At 50.6% G+C, this 22599-nt stretch overlaps 5 protein-coding genes across 5 annotated transcripts; 2 read left to right on the top strand and 3 right to left on the bottom strand.

Moving 5' to 3' along the window:
• Positions 1-176: 176 nt before the first annotated feature.
• On the bottom strand, positions 177-1602 carry RhiXN_12009 (carbohydrate esterase family 16 protein; the record flags this gene model as incomplete). Its single annotated transcript, XM_043331824.1, has 10 exons — positions 177-252; positions 307-344; positions 399-508; positions 561-796; positions 843-900; positions 956-1040; positions 1089-1141; positions 1189-1286; positions 1343-1359; positions 1411-1602. 10 exons carry the CDS (start codon positions 1600-1602, stop codon positions 177-179), a joined length of 963 nt encoding a protein of 320 aa, XP_043186585.1.
• Positions 1603-2976: 1374 nt separating this feature from the next.
• RhiXN_12008 (uncharacterized protein) lies at positions 2977-3321 on the top strand (the record flags this gene model as incomplete). The annotated part of the gene is made up of 1 exon (XM_043331823.1): positions 2977-3321. The coding sequence occupies one exon, from the start codon at positions 2977-2979 to the stop codon at positions 3319-3321; it is 345 nt and encodes a 114-aa protein (XP_043186584.1).
• Positions 3322-6357: 3036 nt separating this feature from the next.
• On the bottom strand, positions 6358-10757 carry RhiXN_12007 (stress response protein NST1; the record flags this gene model as incomplete). Its single annotated transcript, XM_043331822.1, has 6 exons — positions 6358-8318; positions 8363-8718; positions 8816-9015; positions 9065-9273; positions 9332-9696; positions 9802-10757. The coding sequence occupies 6 exons, from the start codon at positions 10755-10757 to the stop codon at positions 6358-6360; spliced, it is 4047 nt and encodes a 1348-aa protein (XP_043186583.1).
• A 516-nt stretch (positions 10758-11273) lies between these two features.
• On the top strand, positions 11274-12918 carry RhiXN_12006 (uncharacterized protein; the record flags this gene model as incomplete). Its single annotated transcript, XM_043331821.1, has 8 exons — positions 11274-11291; positions 11359-11398; positions 11453-11505; positions 11562-11568; positions 11619-11691; positions 12337-12448; positions 12509-12659; positions 12767-12918. 8 exons carry the CDS (start codon positions 11274-11276, stop codon positions 12916-12918), a joined length of 606 nt encoding a protein of 201 aa, XP_043186582.1.
• A 4591-nt stretch (positions 12919-17509) lies between these two features.
• RhiXN_12005 (Retrotransposable element Tf2 protein) lies at positions 17510-22140 on the bottom strand (the record flags this gene model as incomplete). Its single annotated transcript, XM_043331820.1, has 3 exons — positions 17510-20717; positions 20792-21704; positions 21777-22140. The coding sequence occupies 3 exons, from the start codon at positions 22138-22140 to the stop codon at positions 17510-17512; spliced, it is 4485 nt and encodes a 1494-aa protein (XP_043186581.1).
• Between the last annotated feature and the right edge of the window lie 459 nt (positions 22141-22599).

Raw genomic sequence — 22599 nt, 5'->3', positions numbered from 1 at the left:
ATTCTTGACTTCATGTACGTACTTATACTAAGCATGGACGGGAGGCCCGGGCCGTTTTGGAAAGGAAAATCCTTGGGAATTTCTTGGTTAAAACGTTGCGTTACAGTAGTTGATATAAATTTGTTCTGTTTATGTTTACAGCGATCGTATGCATTGCTTGCGCATCCCGGAGAACGCTACAAAGTTCGGCACCTTTTCATCGCCAATTCGACGTAGTCACCCATGATGCGATGGGTTTGTTTTGAAGGATGCCTAATTATGTGTGTAAGCGGACTAAAATTTCACATATATTCTCAATACACCTACCCTGGAATCCAATAAAAAGTATGGTCCGGATCGTCGCACTAGAACCAGCGTTAAGAAAAAGACATATGCATAGATTAAGGCCAAAAGCTCACAGCTCCGATGATAGTGCTGCTGTTCAGTGCACATGCGCCTGGACTGTTATACCCAAACGCCGCATAGCCGGGTGAGGTGTTCAGCACGGCGTCCCAAATATAGCCGAAATCTTTAAATATTTTTATTTCACGCAAGCGATCTGCAATTATGAAACAACCTACCGGCATATCCTATTTGCAAGAACGGCAAACCATGGTGAAGTTTAGCAAGACCATTGAATATATTCTTCTTATAGGCCTCTCCGGCAGGTTCCCGTTTTCCTCTCCCATAAGAGTCGGTGACTAGAAAAGAACGGGCGTTAGTTGGAGGTGCGGACAGACGCTTGATTTGATCAAGTACAGCTTGGGCAGCTGCAGGGAGATTTTCCGCCCCGTCCGTGTGTGAGGCTGAAACGTCACTAAGAAGGGGTAAGCAGCAGAAACGAGAACGTAGCAAGAATTTACTTGATGCCAAAGTAAACCGTATATAATGTCGTAAGAGGGTCCAATTTGTTGCTCTGATCTAGGTGCGCCACTCAGTACTAGTACCAAATTCACAGCAGCTGGAGGACTCTTACTGAGAAAGATTCCAACTTGTTCGATAAAGTCACTCGCAGTTGACTTACTTGGCCATAGTGTTTTGTTCGTAACCGCACCACCAACCTACGTCTATTTAGCTACAGTTCAATAAATAGCGGTACCGTGACATACTGCGTAATCCATAAACCGTGCGGATGTATCATTTGCAATGTATTCAATCCACACTTTAAAGAGGTAAGCGAGATAAAAAGGAGGAGACAAGGCCACTTACCTGGCCCATTGGTTGTCCTGCCACCGGCTTTTGGAGAAGGAGGAGTGATCACTGCCGGAGCTAGAGGTGAGCCATCTCTCACACCTCCGGCAGTAAAGCTATTTGTTTTCAGAGCGTCAGATCACGGTGCCGACATTAGTTCAGTCTGAATTACCTATCTCCGAATGAGACCTTTGTAACTTAACTCAGCACGGAACATGTAGAAATATTCGACGAGCTTACGATTGTTTTATATCGCTTTAAATCCCAGAGACCCGCATTGAGGTCCGATGTGTCTCCGGTTGAAGTCAGTTTACCGCATGTAGGACCGATAGCCAAGTGAATCCCGTCGTTACGACCTGTGTTATTCGTAGCAGGTACTGCCAACACTAGACTAGACAGAGTAGCTGTGGAAGAGAGTAATTTACGCAACATGGTTCTCTAGATCATGCAATGGCTCGATTTACGACCCGGTACCAGTACGTTATATACGGGATGCTCCGGGGCCCGCGCGTCCCTGGTAGTCTCCTTCCGGACCATGTCCTTAGACAGTTAGGGTAGATTGGAACATTTTAATGATTAGGTGTGAGGTCCCACCAACGAAATCGAAGCGGAATCGCCGGGCCGCACGTCGACAGTGAATTCCCGGTCCGTATTCAGCTGACCGTAATCAATAAGCGAAGTCACGTGTGCTAAATTTAAGTATCTCCACGAGTAATAGTGTACGATCAGCTCACGCGAAGTGTAATTACACTGAATAAAGTCTGGACGAAGGAGTCCTTGGGAATGGTCAGGAAGTGACTCACCCACGTGCACTGGCCACTCGACAGAGTTTGTTAGGATCCGTTTGTTACTTGTTTATGCTCTGCACGTACCACCTCCCCCAGGCGATCAAATTGAAGTTATCGGTCAAAATTGAACATCGGGCACAGAGGTTGATCACAACGCCCCCCTTTGAAAGCCCGAGTTAATTCCTTGCTCATTAGCGCTAGCGAGTGGCCCTCATTCTCCCTTATTCCGGGCCCGCCAATTTCCTATCCCAAATGAAAGGCATGAAACCAAATATGGTAACCTTACACGTTGCACTCTTTGATATAGCGTTATGTTAAAGGTAATCTTGTTGAATTCTTCTAAATTGGCATGCTTTGATCCGGTTCATTCTCGATTATGTCCGTAACAGGCACCGTTAACTTAAATTACTTGTTAGGAGAGTGTAGTGCTATTATCATGAGTGATTTTATTGAAAGAAGGATTATCGCGGCAGAACAGTATGATGGACCGCAGATCAGCTACGCAAGGTCCCCGCTGCCAGATCCAGGCCTTGGATCACTATAACTTCAAGTGGCACAGGGTGGCTAGTCCCCAATTAGAATACTTTGCCCTTTTGGAATGAAGAATCAAACCTATGGAGCTCATATCAACTTTGTTATGGCTGAAACCCAGGATATCTCTACAAATCCCAGTTGACATGACTTCTTGTTAATTCATAGCGATGATATCCTAGTTGTTGAGTATATCCCGAGTACACAGGTATGAACAATGTATATGTTTGTGAGTAGAGCCCTTTTAGCTGGATATAAAGATAGATACCTTCCGGCGAAACTCCCACCCCATCATTTGCTTTCACTACCACCATCCATCCCGCGTATCAGCGTACACCATACTATTGGTATCCATGGGAAACGTATCCGCCGCGTTAAGTTCTATTGGACGTGCAGTTCGGCGCGCTTGGAACGCGTTCTACAGCTGGGCTAGTCAACCCCGTACTTCAATGTCTCTTTCCGCCAAGCTACGAAGGCGATCGCTAACATGCAAGTTTCAGATATTTGGAGGAGGCTCTTGATAGCCGCAGCCGTTGGGGCAGGAGTAGCTATTGCTGTCCCTGTTACGATTGCTACATTCGGATTCGGTCCCGCTGGGGTGGCTGCAGGTAAAAGCTTCATATCAGCTTTGGAAATCGATCTTATCACATATTGTATTGTGCACAGGTTCGGCAGCAGCGGCTTGGCAATCCATCGCCTATGGGGGCCTTGTTCTGCTGGAAGCGTGTTTGCTATACTTCAATCCCTAGGAGCAACCGCAGGGGCAGCTCAACTTGGCGTAGGGCTGGGCGGACTTGCCGCCTTTGGGGTGATAGTCGGTGATTCAGCCTGAGACGAGGTCCTAAGTCAGTAAAACCCTGTGTATTTCTTCCATTAGCTATGAGAGTGTTTGTCGTGGCTGAACATTATGATATATGCGATGCGTATACACTGTGGTGTGATAAGATCCTGAAAATCAGTACATCAGTAAAAGATCCCTTTTTTCAGTAGGATATGGTCTGAAAATTACAATGTTAGTATGCCTCCCTCAGCATGAATCAGACTATAGAAGAATTGATACCTAAAATCAGTATGTATTGACCTTGATTTCAGCTCAATTCTCACTTAAACACACGCACTAATTTTCAGCATTATAACCTTGTACAGTGTATATGTATTGGACGCCAGTTGGAGGGTAAAGTAATTCGAAAAAACATAATCATCAGTAACGCAACTTTTGGACTTAGTCAACAACTAAGCAGGATAGTATTTCTATTGCAAGCTGTTTGACTCATAGAGCCTTGTACGGAAGGGAAGCTAAGAACTATATATTACCTGTGATAAAGAACCCACGAGGCCATAGGTCCATTAGCAGAATTTCTGGAGCTCCCGAGGTTCCCAATACCTTCCGAGGTTTCAGATACTTTCCTAATTCTACTATCAGTAAGATGGCTACCCGGAGGGGGGGGGGGCAGAATGGAGTATCCAGACTCGGGATATCTACATCTATGATATGATTGCTCTCAGCGTTTGGTTGAAGTCATCGCAGTTTATGGACATACCCTTATGAGTATCCATGGATCGCATCTGCCAAAGCGAGCATTAAATCCTTTCAACGTTAGCCATAGCACTCCAGTTTGACAGACTGTCATACTTGCCATTGCCTCCTTTCCTTCTGCTCGGAATCAAGCTCGTGTTTGAGGGCGATGGTTTTATGTGTGTAATGGCGAGTTGGATATTTGCCGGAGTCGTACTGCGTGTTGAGAAATCTGGTCTGCATCATGACTCTCTTACATCACTTGCTCATCTTTCGGCCCTACCTGGTCATGCATCGGGGGGGGGGGGGTGCAAGGGAATCATGTGTGCGTCATATAGATACAGGACGAGCTTGAAAACGGAGGCCCTGGCCCAGTGAGTGAATCATCTAAAATCAGTGTTCATCAATATTCTCGAGCTGAGATTAGTCAGGCATCCAAGTAATGTGTCAGAGGGGGCCGGCTATGTTGGGTGACGGGGTGTTTAAGCATTTACCTCATCCCCCTTACCCAATCTTTAATTCATCTTGCTCACCGTGGTTTAGCTGCTGGTTCCCATTGTGTTATTCCCCTCGAATCTTTCTCACGTTCCTCGGAGACTTAGTAATCGTTTTGAAGTTAATACATTGGCTCAGTTCTAACCCATGTCTTTAATTTTATCCAGTTCCACTCCCTTCTACCTATCGCTAACGCGATATGAAAACGCACTTGAGATACTTGATGATATCGTAGATGTGAACGTAGCTCAGTTTGATGTACTATGGCCACAGAATGCCCAAGGGTTTCAAGGCGGATTTAGTTATGTCAAGAAAGCACTTTGGAATAATCAAATCGTCGCGGTCAAGTTTTTGAGCGATCATATGTATAGCGAGCGCGGGACTAATAATTCATGAATTCAGCAGCGGGTAATCGCCGGTGTTCAATTAGCTAGATAAAGTTGGATCGACTTTACAGTAATGTCATTAGCAATTGTACCAGGAACTCATTATATGGTGCAAGCATACTCACCCTAACGCCCTGCTACTGCTTGGAGTAGTGTGTTTGCAGAACAGGTACTTGGGTGTGGCATCTCTGTACATGCCTAATGGATCTACTCCGAGATCTATAGAGCGCAACCCGAGTGCCAATGTCCTCCGGATTGTGAGTGAAGATGTATACAATACAGGATGGATATTGCAGGTTGTACTAATATCTACCAAATATACATGCAGCTTTGTGATATATCCGAGGGCTTAAGGTATCTCGCAGCCAAATCCTACCAATCGCACATGGGGATCTCAAAGAGGTATGTGGAAACCCCATTTACATGAATAGATTAGTATCAAGTTTAATATATTACAGGTAAATGTACTCGTTATTTCAGATTAACGAGCGTGTATATGCAGATTTGGTCTATCTCAGTTTGTTAAAGAATGTCAGCTCACCAGCACATCTTGTTTCGGGACATTACGGTAGGTATTCGTAGTATCACGTGACATAAAACAAGCAAACGCGACCCATAGTTGGATAGTTTCCGAATAATTGAGCGCCGAAAATATGATAATCTCTTTATCGGTCGATATATTTTCTCGGGAAATGCTTGCTCTCGAGGTAGGCTTTATACCTGACAACTACGACGCCATCGCGTGCAGCTAATGACTGAAACGCTACCCTGGTACCCAGTCCAAAACGACAGCTCTATCATTTCAAAAATATTGAGTGGTCAAAGGCCTAACCGCCCAGAGCATCACAGCAAGTTCTATCGGATACACCCAGGGTGCGTGTGTCTGGTAGAAAATGATAGTCTATGGGCTTTAATTCAACGCTGTTGGAGGCAGGACCCAGACTAACGAACGAACATCACGCAACTCTGCGTCGCACTATCGCCTCGCAAAGAACTTACGCTGCTGAAATTTCATGAATCGCTTCGCGAATCTGCGTCTCAGATTTTCACATATGTCGTGACATCTACAATTGTGCTTTGCGTTCAATTATCCAAAACCGATGCACATCCCTGTATACTTTTTCAAAATCCGAACCTTGAATCTACTCTCCTGATCGAACCGCGCAAACAGGCTCGGGATCCTCCCCACCAACCACGCATATACGAGTGTATGCTCATATCACTCCCACACTGCCGTACTTCATAAACATCCTGGCCATTGCCATATACGCAATCGGACAACTAAATGTAAGGATCACAAGAAACTATGGGGAAGACAAAAAAATGAAAGTCGAGCGTATGCGAGTGTGGACAAGGACAGTAGCAGTAAGTAAAATTGGGGAAAAGAAAAAAAAGATAATAGTATAGTCATGGGTTAGGACGGGTTGTACACGGTGCTCCAAGTCCCCCTCCTCCCCAAGGCTCGAGAGGCTCATCGTTCCGCAAAGGGAACAGCCGGGAACTGGCCCCATGGGTTCCCGTTGGGTTGCCACATCGGAGGCCGAGGTACCGCGGTAGGAGGAGCGGGAGCGGGCGTCCAAGGCGACCCTAAATGCGGCGGGGCCAACACGGGTGCACCAACTAGCCCGGGCCCTTGGCCAGGTCCAGGCGCGCCTACACCTATCGGTACGGGCGAACCTATCGACCCGGGAGGAGGCCCAATCGTCCCTACCGCGATTCCAACAGGAGGGAGCATCCCAACTCCAGGCGCACTCCCCCACGAGACGGTCGTATTCCGTCGCGAGATGGGTGTAACGACTTCATCATCGTCTGCTGCGAGAGCTTTCGATCCAAGTGGATGTCGTTCGGGAGAAGGAGACCGCCTAGCGCCAGACGTCCCGATCGGACGCGTGATTGCGCGATTGGGTATATCCCCTACCGATCCTCGCGACGGCATGTCCCCAACTGGCCCTCGAGAAGAAATGTCTCCGACCGATCCGCGAGAGGGTATGTCCCCTACCGAGCCCCGAGAGGATAAAGGCAACGCTAAATCCCGTGCATCCCCGACCGAGCCGGTGCTCACCGGTCCTCTGGTCGGTAAATCCGTAATCGACCCGCGGCGAGGTGTCAGTCCGCGCTGGAACGCTCCGCCAACACTAAAATCGGGCGGGGTAGCCGGGAACATGCGAAGCGGGGGCGGAGGGGGTGTAAACGCCATTCCGGGATAAGGTGACATGAACGGTGTGGGCGCAAAGGCCTGGTAAGGTGTCGAAGGAGGGAGGGGGAGCGGGATTTGAGGACCTGGCGTGATCGGGACAGGCGGTGGCGCGTGGGGGATCTGCGTTCCTGATGGATGGGGAATCTGTGATCCCGACGCGTGCGTGATTTGCGATCCCGGCGTATGCGGGATTTGCGATCCAGATGTATGTGGAATCTGCGAGCCCGACGCGTGAGATGGGAGTTGTGGATGCATATGAGCATGCGGAATCTGTCCTGATATAGGAGGCAATTGCGATCCAGATGGAACAGACGCTTGCACGGGGGAAATCGTACTCATCGAGGGCTGCGCATTCGAAGGAATGATCTGCGAACTTGAAGGTGCCGTCTGTGAGCTCGAACCCGAACCTGAACCTGAGCCCGAACCCGAGCCCGATGCCGAACCCACTATCGATGCAGATGCAGATGTAGATGTTGAAGCCGACACCGAGACCGATGGAACAGGAGCTGGCACTTGCGAACCCAGATTCGCCCCCGATGCAGACGCTTGGATCGGTACAGGCCCCAACCCAAGTCCAACAGGTTTAGCCGGAGACGAGCCCACCGATCCCGTCGTGTGCGTGGACGTATGGGTGATCGACGACCCGGGCGTGTGCATCACGGACGATACCGACGCATGTGTGACCGAGGATGTAGCCGGCGATCCTGTCGGGCGAGGCGGGACCTGCACCTGAGCCTGAGCCTGCGCCTGCGCCTGAGTCTGAGCCTGCTGGGACGTGGATACCTGGGGAACCGAGACCTTGACGGGTGTGCTCGATACCCGTTGGGTCTTGGATCCAGACCCAGAGGCGGAGGGCACGACCTTGCTTTCGTTTACGGAAGGTTTCGACCCCGATGCGGATGCGAGAGCAGCCTTGGGCGCAGACGTTATCGGAGCGGGTTTGGAACCCTGTGGGCCGTTTACGGCCTTGGTGGTGGGGCCATTCACGGTCTTTGCGGGGCCGTTGACCGGTTTCGCTGCGGCGGGGGTCGATGCTGAGACGCTTCGGGTTGGCGCCTTGGGTGGCATGGTGCTGGGTTTGACGGGGGAGCTCGCAGCGCTCATGCTCATTGGCTGAGTATTCGCCTTGACCGGGGGCTTCTTGGGTGTCGTTGGAGGTAATGCTGGGGGTTTGGTGACGGGAGCAGCAGGGGTAGGGATGGGTCTGGATGGAGGCGGATGAGGTGGTGGAGCGGCTGGCAGCATGGAGTCCAGTCAGCATACACCCAGCAAAACGAACCGTACGGCATGAGGATCGCCGAGACAATGAAGCGTACGTCGATCGTAGCAACTTTGTCTCCGCATCGAGTTCCCCCCGCCCTAGTCGACTCACCCTTGACCTTGTCCCTCTCCTCTTCCTTCTTCTTCCTATCCTCCTCCTCCTTTTTCCTCTTTTTTTCCCTCGCCTTGGCCTCTGCCTCCAACTTGGCCTTTTTCCTCTCTTCCTCCTTTTTCAGCTTTTCCCTCCGCTCGGCTTCGCGCTCTTCCCGCTTTCTGCGAGCCTCTTCTTCCCTCGCGACCTGGGCGGCCTGTTCTTCCGCCAAACGATCCGCATCGCGTTTAGCCCGTTCGGAATCTTTAGCCAGCTTTTGTTGTCTTTCCATTTATTCCATCAGTTCCAGTCCGACAAATAACCCGCTCCCCATGCCAAGGGCTGAGGGAGGGGGAGAGGGGAGGGGAGGGGGTGACACACCGCTTCTTGTCCTTCTTTCTCTGATTCTCTTTCGCCTTTTTCGCCTCTCGCTCATGCGCCACTCTGTCCTCGTCTTCGAGCTCTCGGAGAAGCTGGAGCTGACGTTCTTGTGCGACGCGTTCTCGGTATGCTTGCAGGACGCGCTGTTCAAACATTCTGGCCGCAAAGATGGAGAACATGCGTTTGCCGTCTTCCATTTTCTATACAAGGGATGAGATGAGAGTCATAGGTACCATGAATAGGACTGACCTTGTCGAGATCGTCTTCGTACTCGTCGGCCTCGTCGTCTTCATCGTCTTCATCGTCCTCGTCCTCGTCCTCGTCCTCTCCAGCCGCGATGCTATCCGCCGCCTCTTCCTCCCGATTGGTCCGATGCTCGGCTAGCTGTTCCATCATCTCGAGGAACTTTTGACCATCGTTTTTCAAAAGGTCGTCTGCGACTGTTAATATATTCCCAGCTAGACGGTCAAGTCAGTTATCCAGTGGATCAAAGAGACGGAAAGCAAGGCAACTCACCAGTGACAGTGAGACTGTTACTAAAATTTAAAAACGAGGTTCCCGAGTCTTTGGCAGGAGGGGCCGGAACAACGCCATTGGGCTTGTCGTCCTCTTCGTCCTCGTCCTCCTCGTCGGCGTCTTCATCGTCGTATTCGTCTTCGTCGGGATCGTCGTCGTAGGCATCGTGCTGCGCGATAGGTCTTTGTGCATTGACGACAGCTCCGGTAGCATCGAACTCGACGGATCCGGGAAAGGGGCCAGGACCGAGGGGGGGAGAGGTGGTACCGCCGGAAGAGGCGTACCGCTGCTGGATGTTTGCGTATTGTTCTAGTTCTTCGTAGTATGCATCGTACAGTACCTCGAGTTCTTCCTCGATCGCTGCTCTACTCCACGGAAATCGATCGTGTTGGGATAGATTGAAGTACGGCAAGAGAGACGATTAGCTGGGATGTTGCACGCAGGGGTGGGGGATTGAAAAGTGAACGTACCGTTTCCGACCGCACACTGCGCAGGCACAGCTGTGTTTCTGCTGTTCCTTCATCTTCTTCAAGACGGCCTCTCGCTCGACCTTGACGAGATCTCTGCGCTCGGATTCGGAGAGACCGAGCCAGAAGTCTTTGATGCGTTGGCGTTCTCGAGGGAGTTTGTATTCCATAGTTTGGTGTTGCTCGCGGTGCTCGAGCTCGGTGGACTGACGCGTGGTTTGGCTGGGGGCTGGGGTGCTGCTGGGGCAGGCTGGAACGTCATGGGCTGTTTGCCTGCTGCCCGTGAGCTGGGAGGAACCGCCCGCCGTCGTTGTTGTTGTTGGTGGTGTTGCTGCTGCTGCTGTTGGGCTGGGATGCGGGTGAGGATGGGGCTGGGGATGCGGAACAGGGATGGGAGGCGGAGGCGGTGGAGGAGGCAGAGTAGCAGGGACTCTCTTCTTCTTTTTCTTCTTCTTTTTGGAGGACGCGGCGAGATTGGGCGGAGGGACAAGATCATCATCGTCGTCTGGCTCATCGTCCGAGTAAAAGTCGCCGTATTCGGTGTCGTCCTGTGGGGGCGGCTTGGGCCCACCAGCAATGGTGAGCTGCTCGAGGGCAAGGGCAAAGCCGGGATCGGAGAAGAGCTGTGCGTCAAAGGGGAACGGGGGCTGCGGAACACTCGTTGGTTGCGGGTGATGGTGGTGTTGCGGTGGTGGAGGCGGCGGTGCGGGCGGAGGGTCCGTCGTGGTCCGTGCACGCCAGCCATACTGCTCCATATGCTGCACAAGGCCCTGCACGCTCGGTGGTCGGACCGATTTGGCGTACTCGGCGCGGACATAGGCGCGCAGCTCGGGCGGGAACTGGGCCCAGACCTGGTCCGCATCCTCTGGTCCTTCCTCATCCCCATCTGCCTTTTTCTTCTTCTTCTTGTTGATCGTCGTCGGCGTCGGTGGCGGTGGCACGCTCGGCGCAGGTCGCATCGTCGATGATGCCTTGGGTAATAATCTCTCAAGACAAGGTCGGATGAAAATGAATTATCTGAGCCCTTCCGCGTCTCCGGCCAGCCACTCATCACGGGGTCTGTCACATCTCCCTATTTATTCCCCATCATATTCACTAGTCTTTGTCTACTTGTCTCGTCCCCATCTATCTATCTCTCTCTCTCGTACGACTGGATCGATTTTCTATTTTCGTTTTACTTCTCACCGTACTTACACCGCCTCCCACCCTCGGACACACAAACTTCCGGCTATCCACGACAACGGAGCGTGTTCCGCCGGTAGAGCAAATCATCTCCCCCCCCCCCCAACTATATAGCCTCCCTTGGCCCTCTGCTTGCTTCTAGTTTCTCCCCTCCCTCCCTCACTCTAACGACAGCCTCAGTCTTGGGCTCCCAAAAAACGTGACATCACGCGTGACACTCTACCCTGTCAAGAACAAACTCGGCCCTCGGCGTCATCAACTCGCACCTCTCATCTCTCCTTCCCTCCACCGTAATGTCGTCTAGTGGTCCTGTACGTCACCTTCTTCCCCGTCCTTCTCTCAGCTCCTCACCACTCACCACTCATCTGCTCCCAACAGATCCGCCGTAAACTCGTGATCGTTGGAGATGGCGCCTGCGGTATGTTCATCCCCCCTCCGACTGCGAAACATGGGCGCTAATCCCCCAGACCAGGCAAAACAAGTCTGCTATGTGTCTTTGCCATGGGAGAGTTTCCAAAGGAATATGTACGCATTGCCTTCTTTTTCTTCCTCTTCACCCGCTTATCGCTTGTTGTGCACAGGAACCAAGTACGCTCCTGCCCACTTTATCTCACACAACCAACCTAACCGTGCAACAGCCATCTTTGAAAACTATGTAGCTGAAATCAGGCTCGACGGAAAACCCGTCCAGCTGGCCCTCTGGGATACTGCGTGAGTACGGGCGCTCGTCCAACGGACCATCGCTGACCGAGCAATATCTTTCATTTGCCTCCTTTTTGACTCGCACCTTGGTCCCGCACTCGAATCTCTCTCTCTAATTCGCCATCTCCCGCCCACCCTATTTTCCCAACACGGACGGGCTCATGTTGACGCCATGCATGACACATTCAAATCATGTCATCCGGTGTGGCGTTGGGTCGGGTGTCGGGTCTGCGACAACGGGCGCGTAATTCGTCTTGGATTTTGGTACGCGCGCGTCCCGACGCTTGGAATTGGCGTTTCCTTGTCATCCTCGCTCGTCACTCACCTGTGCGCATCGGTCTCCCCGATTTGTACACATCACAACGCCTCTGTTCGGCCTATCTCTATTCCCACTCGCATCACACACGCACACGCACATATATTATACGCACGCACGCACTTCCGAATTACCCCCTATCTCACCGATCTGCATTCTCTTGTACCACCGATCGACTCGGTCTGGATGCTGCTGCGGAACGCGCCACGCCCGGGGACTCTATTCCATCACGGCTCGGATCCCCTTTTTTCCCGAATCGTCCTGGTTAAACGCACGCACGCGCGCATACCATTATTCGCAACTTGATCGGAACGCCTAAAACGACGACGGTTCATCAGCGGTCAAGAAGAATATGAACGCCTTCGCCCGCTCTCATATGCCAAGGCGCACGTCATCTTGATTGCATTCTCGATCGACACGCCTGATTCGTTGGATAATGTTTCCGTCAAGGTTTGTGCTCCTTTCTTGTCATCCCCCCAGTAATGTGACGATTCTAATGTGAATATACAGTGGATCGAGGAGGTACGAAACATCTGTGGCCCACAGACGCCCGTCATTCTCGTCGGGTGCAAGGCCGATTTGCGTCCTGCGTCTGGGTCGAGTGCGGATGGAAAGCAGTATGTGACTAAACAGAGGGCAGAAGCGATTGCGCAGGAGATTGGTAAGTTTCCTTTCTAGCCTCGTTTCTTTTAACCTTGTTTTCCTGCCCCTCCACCTTTCCTCATCGAGACGTCTATTTCGGCTCATATTCAACTGACTGCTTTCCAGGCGCAAGAGCGTACAAGGAGTGCTCGGCACTTAATAACCAAGGAGTCGACGACGTATTCGAGGCAGCCACGCGGGCCAGCATGATCGTGCGCGAAGTCAAGTCCGAGGCAGGGGAAGAGCACAGCGGAGGGTGCGGTTGCGTCTTGTGCTAAGTCGCGCCACGTCCTGCCCGCCCTCTCTCTTCTCCTCTGCCCCTGCTCGTTTGTCATGTTCCCTGTTCGCATCAACCTCTGTGTCATCCTCCACAACTCCTATCCTACCTCACATGTCGTATGATCTCTCCATCCTCTCTTGCATTCCAAGCCCCTCAAGAAAGTCATGTGTGTCGTCCTCGTCTGCCCCCTCTGCATTCCCTAAATCATCTGTGTGCTACTCTCATCTGCACTTGCAAGCCCCTCCCCATGTGTCCCATGTGTGTGTGTGGCACGTATGATCTCCCCCTCTGCATCCTATTTTGCGTATTTGTTGTCTTTCTACTTGTCTTTTTCTTTTTTTCTCCTTTTTTTCTTTTTCTATATTTTTTTGCATGATATCGATGGACACCATGAGACATAAAGCGTGACATGAGCGTGTGACTTTTTTTCTCTCGTGCGTGTGATGAGGATTGATAAGCGCCTGATCGGTCATGCGAGCGACGGAAAGTGCTAGATAAAGAAAGAAAAAAGAAAAAAGAGAAACGAAAAGAAAACGAAAAGAAGTACAGTACAGTACAGTACAGAGGTCCAGCTCGGTCGCGGCGTTTGAATCTCGTCAGCTGAGATTTACGGTTTATGCACGAGTACCATTTTGATCCGTTGATGGTATGCGCGCGCAGCCTCCCCGTCTGCTTTGTCTTACTTTTGGCACTATAGGCGGCGTAAAGTGGCTCATGGGTTGGTCTCGGGTTCCTAAATTAGCACATTGTACATTTATAAATATAGTGAAATGAAGAAGGGGAGGGCAGCTGATTTTCTGTTCTTTTCTTTTTTTAGCTATATATAGAGTTTACGTCCTCTGAATGGGTTCGAGTTTGGACTTTCAAGGCGAACGATGAAAGACTACGTAAGGATAAATGATCGAGTAAATGAATGTATGTGAACATAATGGTACATGAAAACAGTCAACGTAAGTTCTAATAATACAACCGCGTCCACGATGTGACATACAACAGTTGCATACAAGCCTGTTATCCCTCTACGGAAGCATCCTTTACATTTATCCTGATTTATTACAAATCACCATCCATTCATACCATTTACAACGTTTGTAAATACAAACTCACTCGCAACCTTTTTTTACACAACGCCCCCGACCTTCCGTAGCCGAACCTAGGAGTTCAGACGCCTTCTAGATCTTCACACACACACTCTCTCTCTCTTCCACCAAAACATAACAGCCAAAAAAGAAATGGTAGAATGAAATGTATGTGGGGTGCCGCGGCCCCCCCTTGAGGCTCCTCGATCCGGCACGTTCACTCTTGACTCGGGATCCTGAAATGCTCCCTTCCCTCCCCCTTCCTCATCCTCTTCTTCCTCCCGATATAGATTACCCCGCGCGATCGTCGATGAGTATGGAAATGTGAGTGCGCGGGTTTTCGTTTTGTTATTTTTAGTCTCGAGTCTTGGACGAAGATTTCGGGGAGGAAGGGCCGAGTGGGAAGGGACTGGGTCTAGTACTTGGGCTGAGACTCGGGCTGGGCCTTGGTTGTTTGTTTCTTGGTGTTCTACGTAAAACATGTAAAGTCGGTCCGTGGTTAGGTTCCACTGGTGTGTTTAATGCAGCCAAAGTATCTTTTTCGGGAACGTACACATTTATGCGAGGCAGGCAAGTCGTGCGCGTGCCGTGACTGTGACCAGGCTGCTCCTGTTCGAGCTCCGAATGAAATACAAAAGGATGGACTGTCGTCCTGGTTCCGTGCAATGAACCGCCAGACACGTTCAAATTGCAGAGGTTGGGTACACAATGGTGTTGACCATGAGAAGCCACCCGAATTCGCGTCCAGGTCCTATGGTCAGGGATTCACATCCAGTGCTCGATTTGGATATATATACGTGCTCTATTTGACGGGAGTATATGCACAACATCGAACAAGGTCTAGTCAATGAATAGCCGGAAACAAAGCGGAACTAATCTCCTTCTTGACTTCTCAACCAGGATCATTTCCAAAAGATGCCCAACTATGGCTTATTTTACACTCGTGCTTGAGTTGGGACTGTTTGAACCTCACTGGGGCGGCTCGACGCGGCCGTAGTAGTCACGCTGTGACAGTGTGTTCGAATGCCAAGGGTATAATCACACTGGGGTCTCGGCGTTTAAATGACCTACAGGGGCTGGGTGTGTGGTATGGCTGTATTTCATGGGAATCGTGGCGGTGTGTCTCCCGTCCTTCGAAAAAGGGTAGATCATACAACCGTGATTGGAAACTGAGCTGCAGGAAACCTTGTATCAACCGAATGGAAGTATGTAAGGAGGCAACTTTTACCATCCGTCTCGCCTGTCTCTCCTACGTTCGTAGCTTTGATGAAGTCTGTCGTATGGCTGAAATCGTTAGGTATGCCGATTTTAGTACATACACTAAGCAGCAAAAATATTGCAACCCCCATGAGGAATAGCTGGAGGCCAAGCAACGCACTTTCAGGTATAGGTTTATATACAAGATCTGTAGACCTGTATGAGAGCTAGGTGATGTCAAAAAACAGGGTGAAAATACCAATCTTGGTGTGCTAAACAGGGAGGATAAGAAACAGGGGTTTTTCCAGCCTGCCAACCAGTAAATATCTTGCTCAGAGCTGCTAATGGAACTTGAAGAGAAACAAAATCTGAGTAGTATAGCACTTTCAAGCATGCAGATCTGTGCGCTTGTTGTGGAGATATGCACCTTCCAATGTAGGAGGGGTTACTAGGAGACTAATTGGAAATTGCTGAAAATGGGAGGTTTCCTAGTAACCCTCCCTAGATCTGAAGGTGCATATCTCCACAACAAGCGCACAGATCTGCATGCTTGAAAGTGCTATACTACTCAGATTTTGTTTCTCTTCAAGTTCCATTAGCAGCTCTGAGCAAGATATTTACTGGTTGGCAGGCTGGAAAAACCCCTGTTTCTTATCCTCCCTGTTTAGCACACCAAGATTGGTATTTTCACCCTGTTTTTTGACATCACCTAGCTCTCATACAGGTCTACAGATCTTGTATATAAACCTATACCTGAAAGTGCGTTGCTTGGCCTCCAGCTATTCCTCATGGGGGTTGCAATATTTTTGCTGCTTGGTGTATTGTAATGTTTTATTGTGTTTTTTTGTTCAAAAAGAGTGCAAACAATCTAGCACTGTCCAGGTTGCCATTTGCATGACTCTTCTTGTAAGGGTTCCTGCTCAGTATATTATTGGGAGAGTAATGCTGGCATACAGGGCTGAAAGAAATACTAGTTGAGCTAGGAAGAGCAGACAATTGGTTCAGTAAATCCCACTGGCTTGATCTTATTGAAATCCCAATTGGACCAATTGTTTCAGACAGGCAGCTGGCTAGGGTCAACCAAGCATACATGCACATGTTGGGCAACCCAGTTAGTCTAGGTATGTCAGACCAGCGTTTACTTGTTAGATCAGATACCTTTTTCTCAGTTGTGATAGCATATCCTCATTTGGCCTTCAAAGTTCTTGTTGAGTTGAAAGACAATAGCACCCAATTTTGCAAGCAGATCTAAAAGTTAAACCCAGTAATCATTGTATTTTCTTCATTTTTACAAGTTGTCAGTTCTATGTTGCTGTAACTGAAAGTGGTTTGGAGCTGTAACAGCTAAGTTTAAGGTCCTAAGTTGCCAATGTGGTATGCTGGTGGAAAACTGGACTTGCAATATCACAAACCTCTTGTTTGTGAACTCACTGGCACCATAGCATTGATTCTACATGGTCAAGACAACCATAGCAGGCCAGGGGTTTGACAACCTTTTTGAATTACCTTGGTAGCGTTATATGCTACCGTAAACTTGGCATGTGGCATGGTCTCCGCAGCCTGGGGATTGCCATTCTTTGGTTTGTGTCCTAGACGTCCTTAAGGGGCGTCGAGGCAGTGGGCGCTTGTGGCCGTATAGACTAAGTGAAAAACCGCTTAGGGCGGTGGAGGTACTACCTACGACGACTAACTATCTAAGTACAGTGACCAAAGCCCTACGGCAATGACCAGCTAGGTATCTACAATGAGGGAGTTGCTTAAGGCGACGAGTACAGGTGGTGTCTAAGTAGTTACTGGCCTAAGGCCTCGTACAGTGTAGGGATGCAACAAGAGGTAATTGACCTGGGTGTTACCATGGTCGGTTGGCCTCCTTATATATTACAGAGAGTGGCTAATTACAAATACAGAATATGCAAAACCTAATCCAATAAGAACCCCGCTCCGCAGTTGGCCTTACTCACGCATACGTGTCACTGACGTGTCATAATGATGTCATCAGGTGGAGGTGGCTACGTGTGCTGAGGTAAGCGCGGATGGGGACGTGGCTCGGCGCTTAGCGTATGATATAAGCGCCAAAGTCACGTGATCAAAAATGTAGTCCGTTTTTGCCTTCGTTTAAATCCGAGAAAATGGGAATAAATTCCCTGGTATTAATTGTGTCTACGACACTGCCCCCCCTCTAAGGGCCTTGGCAGCGCCGAGGGCCTTCTTTTTCATGTCTTTCTCGTATTTTTCTAAAATTTTTTTGGCGTTTTTCAGGTTTTCTCGGGGCTCCCACGTGTTTTCTTCGGACCCGTATCCCTTCCATTTGACTCAGAAGAACCATTCTCCGTCCCTTTCTTCGGCATCAGTGATTCCCTCGACCTTGTATTCTTCTTCTCCGTCCACGGTGACCGGTGGGGGACAATTTTCAAAGTTACGTTTTTTGTCCCTTTTTACCTTGGATAGGAGTCCCACATAGAAGACGTTGTGGATCCTCATAGTTGGGGGAAGCTCTAGACGATAAGCCCGGTCAGAGATTTTTTCGATAACCTTGAATGGTCCCAGACGTTGTTCCGTTAGTTTGGGACTCAGTGTTTTAAGGTTAACGTTCTTGGCGTCTAGCCAAGCTTCTTCTCCGATCTCGAATTCCGTTGGGCTTCCATCTTCTCCGGCTGTCATCCGTTGTTTGGACTGTCGGAGTGCTGATTCCACCTCCCTCCACTGTGTCTCCATTGTTTGGGCCAGGTCGTCTGCTTCCGGGACGTCCGTTGGTACGTTTGATGGGGTTAGGGTAGGTTCCCAGCCATACAGGGCTTTGAAAGGAGTTTTGCCCGTGCTGCTATGTACGGCGTTGTTGTATGCAAACTCCGCCATGGGCAGCCATTTTGTCCAGTCCCGTTGGTTGATGCCAGAGTATGCCCTTAGGAAATGTTTGATGGACGGGTTGACCCGTTCAGTTTGGCCGTCGCTCTGGGGATGATACACCAAGGAGAAGTGGGGATCGATTCCCAGACGTTTGTACAGGGCCTTCAGGAACTTATTGTTGAACACCCTCCCTCTATCCAAGACCGTTTTTTCAGGCATGCCGTGTCGTTTCCATACGTGCTCCAAGAATAATTCCGCTAGTTCCGGGGCTTTTAGTTTCTTGGAGCATTTGACAAATATCCCGTACTTAGTGAAGCTGTCAATGATGACCAGGATCGAGTCGTGATTTCCGTCCTTTGGTAAGTCTACAATCATGTTGTAGGAAACATGTTGCCAGGGTCTGGTCGGTAGTTCTAGAGGCTGGGGTGGAATAGGCACGTATCTGGGCTTCCTGATCCGTTGGCACGTTTCACAGGAGTCTACATGCCAATACGTGTCACTGCGGATGCCCGGCCAGTAGTAATTTCTCGATACCAATTCCAGGGTGCGTTGTCTTCCCGGGTGTCCTGCCAGGGGGCTATCATGGAAGATGCGGAGCAGATCTGTCCTTAGTGTTCCGACGTCGGGGACTACAATTCGTCCTTGATAGAAAAGTAGACCGGCCTCCATCTCATAATCCTTGAATGCGCGTTTGATGGAGGGCGGTGCCTTGGACTCGTTCTGTAGGAATTGGAGGATTTCTTCTAGCGACTTGTCCTGATCCAGGGACAACTCAATCTGCCGTTGTAATTCCCTTTCTGGTGTGACTAGGGCAACATTGGCAAATACAGGGTCTGGAAGCATTGTTTGATTGGCGGGGGGAACATCGGCATGATCCGAGCGGTGTGAGAGGGCGTCTGGTTTCCCTGACTGTTTCCCTGGGCAATAGACTATCTGGAAGTTGTAACCGGCAAGGAGAAGGTGCCATCGTGCGTGGCGACGGTTGAAGGTTCTAGACTCTTTCCAGTACTCCAGGTTCCAATGGTCAGTGAAAACCGTTATGGGGTGCAGGGTACCTTCCAAGAATATGCGCCAGTATTCAAATGACCGGATAATGGCCAGCAGTTCCTTATTGTGGGTGTCATAATTCTGTTCAGCACCTTTGAATGATTCTGACAGGAATCCCAGCGGATGCAGGCGTCCGTCCTCTTGGCGTTGACTGAGTATGGATCCTAGGGCCACGCCAGATGCGTCTGTCTCAAGGAAATAAGGCTTGGTAGGGTCGGCGTGGCAGAGTACAGGGGCGTTGGTAATGGCGTTTTTTAGCCCTTGGAATGCTTCTTGCTCCTTTGTGTCCCATTTCCAAGGCGTGTCTTTCTTGACTAGGTTGTGTAGCGGCCTAGCCATGTGGCTAAAGTTGGCAACAAAGCGACGGAGGAAATTGGCAAATCCCAGGAACGATTGAACTTCCTTGACTTTGGTAGGTGTCGGCCATTCTTGTACCGCCTGGATCTTGAGCTTATCCAGACTGAAACCCTTATCCGAGACAATGATTCCCAAGTATTCCACAGAGGTGACGTGGAAGGTGCATTTGGACGCCTTGCAGAACAGTTGGTTCTCCATTAGCCGCTTTAGGACCTCATGAACGTGTTGTGTGTGGGAAGCGTCATCCTTAGAATAGATCAGGATGTCATCAAGATATATGATGACGCATACGTCCAATAGGTCTTTGAACAGTTCGTTCATGAAGTGTTGAAAGGCGGCGGGAGCGTTGGTGAGACCAAAGGTCATGACTAGGGATTTGTATAGTCCATACTTGGTGCGGAATGCAGTCTTCCATTCATCTCCTTCCTTAACTCGGACATTGTTGTAACCCCATCTTAGATCTAATTTAGTGAAAACCTTGGCACCACGGAGCTGGGCCATGAGGTCATCTGGACGGGGTAGTGGATAAACGTTTTTCTTTGTCCGGTTGTTAAGGCGGCGATAGTCGACAACCAGGCGGCGGGAACCATCTTTCTTAGGGACAAACATGACGGGGGAACTGATAGATGATTTGCTGGGACAGATCTTCCCAGCTTTGAGCTCGTCCCTGAGCCAATCCTTGAGTGTGGCGGATTCGGCATTGGTCATACTATACAGAGGCAAGTTAAGGGGGCCTTCCTCTGTTAGTTCAATTCCTATATCGTAATGCCTGTGAGGAGGGAGCTTATTGAATTCTTCTTCTCCGAATACCTTGGCATATTGGTGGTACTTGGAGGGTACTCCTTCTAAGGGGTTTTGGTCAGCTTCTTCCTCCTCGGCGATGGCCACATGTTCTGGCAGAGTGTGTGGGAAGGAGAGTGTGCGCGTATTCCAGTCTATTTCCGGATTGTGGGCGTCTAACCATTTTAAACCTAGGATGGCTGCATGACTGCCGGTATTACAGATGAGGAAGGTCTCCGTCATCTTCTTGCCATCATAGGTAAAGGTAAGTACTGCCTTTTTCCAGATTTTTCCTGCCTGGGGGCTTGACCCATCGAGCATGGTAACGGTACGGGGTGAAGGAAGGTCTATTAGAGGGAGACGTAGTGCCTCGGCGGTGCGTGGGTGGAGGAAGGAGGATGTGGCGCCTGAGTCAATCAGGACTTCTAATGTTTCCGCTTTCTTTTCTGGTTGGATTGGAATTGTAAAAAGGGGGGCGTGTCTATTGGTACTATTTGATATATTACAAATTTCAAAACAACCAGAGTCCTTGGGGTCCTTGCGCGCGGCAGCAGGTACCCTTACTCTTTTCCCGATTGGGATCCAGAGTCTTTGCCAATTTTGGCGGTTTCCTTGGCTTTCCCCTTGTCCTCGATAGGGGTAGCCTTCCAACCCGTGCGGCATTCCGCAAACTTGTGACCCATTTTGCCGCATTTGATACAGGCGCCAGCGGCGCGGCGGCGATTGCGTTCCTCTTCTGACACAAAGTTGGGGTCGTCAGAGAGTTTCTTTGAACCGGTTGTAATTTGGCCAGTACTCGTCCCCCTTGCGGGGTTGGGTGTTTTGCTAGACTTATTATCCCTTGGCGGGTGGCTAGCTCGCTCTTTGCGGAGAGCGTTGTCGATGACGAGTGCTGCATTTTGCAGCTCAAGGAGGGTGCGGGGTCGGTGTTCGCGGGTGGCAATCTGACGGCTGACTTCCCAGTGAAGGCCGCGGGCAAACTGGCCTCGGAGGGCCGCGTCGTTCCAGTCCAGTTCCATGGCTAAGGTTCTGAACTTCGTGATGTAATCCGCGCATGTGCCGGATTGGGTAAGCGTTGTAATTTTCCGCTCAGCGGCCCTTGTGGCGTCAGGGTTGCCGAATGCTGCCAAGAACTCCGTTTTAAATCCTTCAACCGTTTGAATGATGGCCCGATGTGAACCAAGTTGGTCAAGGTGAGGGTGGGCCCAGGCCCCAGCGGTGTCCTTCATGTTCATCAAGAGGAAGGATAGTACCTCTTGGTCGGTGGGGAACATCCGCGAATTGAGGCGGGTCCAGGCCAACATCCGGGTCAGCCACTGCTTTGCTTTGCTCCCTATTTTGCCTGTGTAGGCGTCGGGGTGGTCAACCTTGACCGGAGCGGGATAGGTGGCAACTGGAGCCGGAGGAGGAGGGGCAGCTGTCCCGATTGGGGATCGGAGACGCGGAGATGGAGGGGGAGATGGGACTCGCGGGGGCACTGCTCAGACAGGAGTGGGTTGGGCAAAGGAAGGGAGCCCTCTAGATGGTTCGGGCCAGAACAAGACCCGACTAGCCAATCCAACAGGGTCGACTTTTGATAAGGGGCGTGGCGTTGCTTCCACGGCCGGGGGTTTTGTGTCCTCTGGGGTCCGGGGCCCGTGGAGTTGGAGGCTTCTAAGCCCATCCTTGACAGTATCGACGGCTTGAGAGATGTTCTCAAGGTTGGTACGGGCCTCAACCCCTGCTTCTCGGACTTCTTCCACTTTCCGCTCAAGGTGCTCAACTTGGCCGAGGAGGCCAAGGAGGAGGCTTGTAATTCGCTCGAGGGAGACTTCCCCGATTTCGACATAGGGGGTTGCCGGAAGTTGGGGTCCCAGCTCCCCTTGATCGATTGGGGAGCGGGTTCGAGAGGCTGGCCGGGAGCGGGTTGCCATGGCATGTGTTGGCGGGTAGGAGCGGCCAGCGTGGGAAGAAGCACGGGAGGAGGAGCAAGTGGGAGTGCGCGAGGTAATGGTGGGCGAGTAAGGGGGAGTGAGGGCTGTGTAGCCAGGTAGTGCCTATATCAGGACTTATGAGCGCTTTGTTACGCGAACGCTAAACCTCTGCGTCAAACAACCTAGCGTTGGACAGTAAGTGCCGCTAATTACAGCCGTGGGCGGGCATAATGTAGGGTCTTGTCTCTGCAAGCGGGTGTATCTGCTGTCTGAGGTCGCTGGTAACAGGTGCGGCGACCGTGGGTATGCGGACGATTAGAACCCGTCTGCCTTATAGCAATTCGGTACTAGGTGGAGCCGACGCTGGTTTGATTATTGACAGCGAAAGGCAAGCTCGATCACCTGTTTTCCCTTGTGCTAGTACAGGGGTCTTCTCGTTTGTTGTGGCTAAGTGGGTGT

The sequence above is a fragment of the Rhizoctonia solani genome, chromosome 15 (genome assembly GCF_016906535.1).
Source record: "Rhizoctonia solani chromosome 15, complete sequence".
Lineage (NCBI taxonomy): Eukaryota > Fungi > Basidiomycota > Agaricomycetes > Cantharellales > Ceratobasidiaceae > Rhizoctonia > Rhizoctonia solani.
The sequence above is the reverse complement of the archived record's forward strand: the minus strand, read 5'-3'. Positions and strand labels throughout refer to the sequence as shown.